Source organism: Mesitornis unicolor, unplaced genomic scaffold, assembly GCF_000695765.1.
Source record: "Mesitornis unicolor isolate BGI_N332 unplaced genomic scaffold, ASM69576v1 scaffold36222, whole genome shotgun sequence".
Lineage (NCBI taxonomy): Eukaryota > Metazoa > Chordata > Aves > Mesitornithiformes > Mesitornithidae > Mesitornis > Mesitornis unicolor.
Window position 1 is genome coordinate 455 of NW_010170468.1, and position 2,567 is coordinate 3,021.

A 2,567-nucleotide genomic window follows, 5' to 3' on the forward strand; every position below is an offset into this window, starting at 1 on the left:
AGCTGCAAGTGACGGGGAGTGATCCGCTTCACCTTCAGGTCCTTCGAAGCATTCCCTGCCAGCTCCAGCACCTGCCGAAAAAAAAAACCGGGGTCAAAAACATCACCGGGGATCCCGAGGACGAGGAATTCGGGCATTGGCAGGGGAGGAGGGCAGGGTCCTACCTCGGCCGTGAGGTACTCGAGGATGGCGGCGCTGTAGACGGCGGCCGTGGCGCCCACTCGCCCGTGGCTGGTGGTGCGAGTCTTCAAGTGTCTGTGGATGCGGCCCACGGGGAACTGGGGTGGGAGGGACGGGCAGCTCGTTAGGACCCACAGCCCCTGTGCACCTGCTAAATTACCTCGACTGGGGCCCCCAGGGCCTCCCCTCCCTGCGTGGTTTTGTTAAGGTGAGCTTTAACGAGGGGAGGCACTGAACCTCCCCACTGGGTTTCTGCTTAGGAAACAACGGCAATGATTTACCCAAATTTATCTCCCAGATTAATATTCATTTATTATTATTGATCAATCAGCCGGGATCCTGCCCAAGGCAGGACACAGCCCCTGCCAGCGCCGGGTCCTCCTCGCTCTGTACCACCACCACCAATCACAACGTATTCAGTTTTCACCCCAAAAAGAGGGGTGTCGGTGTAACCCGCCCCCCCGAAGCGGCCGTTTCACCGAAGCTCTCCTCAGAAATGGGCGTTTTTCGCCGCCGGGCCTTACCTGCAGCCCGGCCCTCTGTGAGCGCGACACCGCCTTCGCCTTGGCCTTCCCGCTGTCCTTTCCCGCCTTGCCGCCAGCCTGCGAGAGACAAACGCGCTGTTAATGAACCTCAATTAATCCAGAGACACCGGCCGGGCTATGATCCGCAGGCAGAGGCGCTCTGTGCCGCTGCGGGGAACCTGCAGGCTCCCACAGGACCCGAGATGGGGTGAACTCGGGGGACACGGCGTCCTCTCTCACTTCCTGCCGTCACTAGGGCCACGACTTTCAGCCAACACCAAACGGGGGAAAGCAGCCCAGAGAGCCCCGGTTTTTTTCACAGCCCCAGAAATGACGAATTTGGTGCAAATTGTGGTGTTCAAAGTCCCAAAGCGCGGGAATTTGGAAGCCGCTGAGAAACGAGGCAGAGCCGGGTGCTGGTTTACGCCTTAAGGAAATCGATCGATTCAAGGGACACCCAAAGACACCGCGATGTCACCGACGGCTAACGAGAGCCGCTGCTAATGAAGGCGACAGCAGCAGGGCCCTCGGGAAGAGCCTGCACCCTCCTGTGTGAGCCACCGCGTCACCAACCCCAGCCCAAGCCCATTTCAGAAATGGCAGCAAAACACCCCCCACATGGATGCTCCCGGCCCAGGATGAGCAGGGAAGCCCCCAAACGGCCCCTGCAGTGGGAAAGGGGAGCCCTAAATCATGCTGGATACTCGTAATCCCTGTTTCCCCACCACATATCGATCCCACCATCCCAAACCCCTTTGACAAAGGGGGAATTGCAGCTCCGGAGTTAAATCCTTAAAACCAGACGCTGGTTATGACAGGGACGTCCACGAGCCGCGTCCCAGCGGGGTGGGAGTTAACCCCACGGAGCTGCACCTGCCCGCTTTAAACTCAAACGTTATGAAAAAGAATAAGTTTCAAGGGTGAAATATTGGCTCTGGAGGCGCTAAACCCGCAGAGCTGCGGCTGGGGGAACGCTGGCACCCGGCACAGCCGCGGCTGGGGCAGGAGCAGCTCTAGGAGGGGGCTCTGGTTCGTCAGGGACAGCCAGGAGACGCAGCCGGAAACGCTCTGAGGCACCGGCTTGGCGCTGCCTTTGCTGTGGTGAAGCATCGGGGGCTGCTTTTATCAGCAAAAAACCAGCACTCGGTAGAACTTCAAAAATCAGAAAGGGGATCTGGGGAGGTTTCCTTGCTCTGGAAAAAAAAGACAGCTCTGGGAAAGGCCCTGGCTGTTCACGCCGAGGGCTTTTATCAGAACCCGCTCCTCTGTCAGTTTTCCCAGCCACAGCTGCCCACCCGCTGGTTCTTTACACGGTACTTGACTAAAGAGAGCAGAAACGCCGCACAGCAGAAGTCCCGAGGTCCGTCTCCATCTTCTCCAGTGCCTAACCCTCCCGCGTGGAGGAAACACCGCGGCAGTTTCCCCAGCCGAGCTGCCACCAACTCCCTGCGGAAATCAAACCCAGTCACGGTCCCAGCAGAAGGACAAGGGCTCCTGGATGAACACCGTGGAGATCTGCTCCTCCTCACAGGGCTCAATCGGTCAGAGGCGGCAGCGATTCACCTCTGGTCTGGAAGGCGATGTCTCCTTCCCTTCTCCCCGCAGAAGCCGCTCGCTGGGAGCCCATTCCCACACCAAAACCCCACCCGATGAAACACATCGGGTCTCTCACAGCAAGCAACTTTGTTTCTTTTCCCTTCTCATCTCAACCGGGACCAAAAAACAAAATAATCCTTCAAAAAGCAACTTTTTATCTATTAGGAGATCCCCTCTGCTGGGGAGGGTTGCATAACCTCACAGTGCGCTTCCACCTTAACCCTTAGTGATCGGGCCCTTATCTCCTGCTCCCCAACCCCCTGCTCC

General features: G+C 58.1%; 1 protein-coding gene across 1 annotated transcript in view; it reads right to left on the reverse strand.

Annotated features, from left to right (window-relative positions):
• LOC104536948 (histone H2A.V-like) overlaps positions 1–800 on the reverse strand; it is a gene marked incomplete at its 5' end in the record, with an annotated part of 1,123 nt that extends 323 nt beyond the window's left edge. The window contains 3 exons of the mRNA XM_010179695.1: positions 4–71; positions 165–278; positions 705–800. Of these exons, the coding sequence (XP_010177997.1) occupies positions 4–71; positions 165–278; positions 705–800 (278 nt within the window). The remainder of the gene's footprint in view (positions 1–3; positions 72–164; positions 279–704) is intronic.
• Positions 801–2,567: the final 1,767 nt, after the last annotated feature.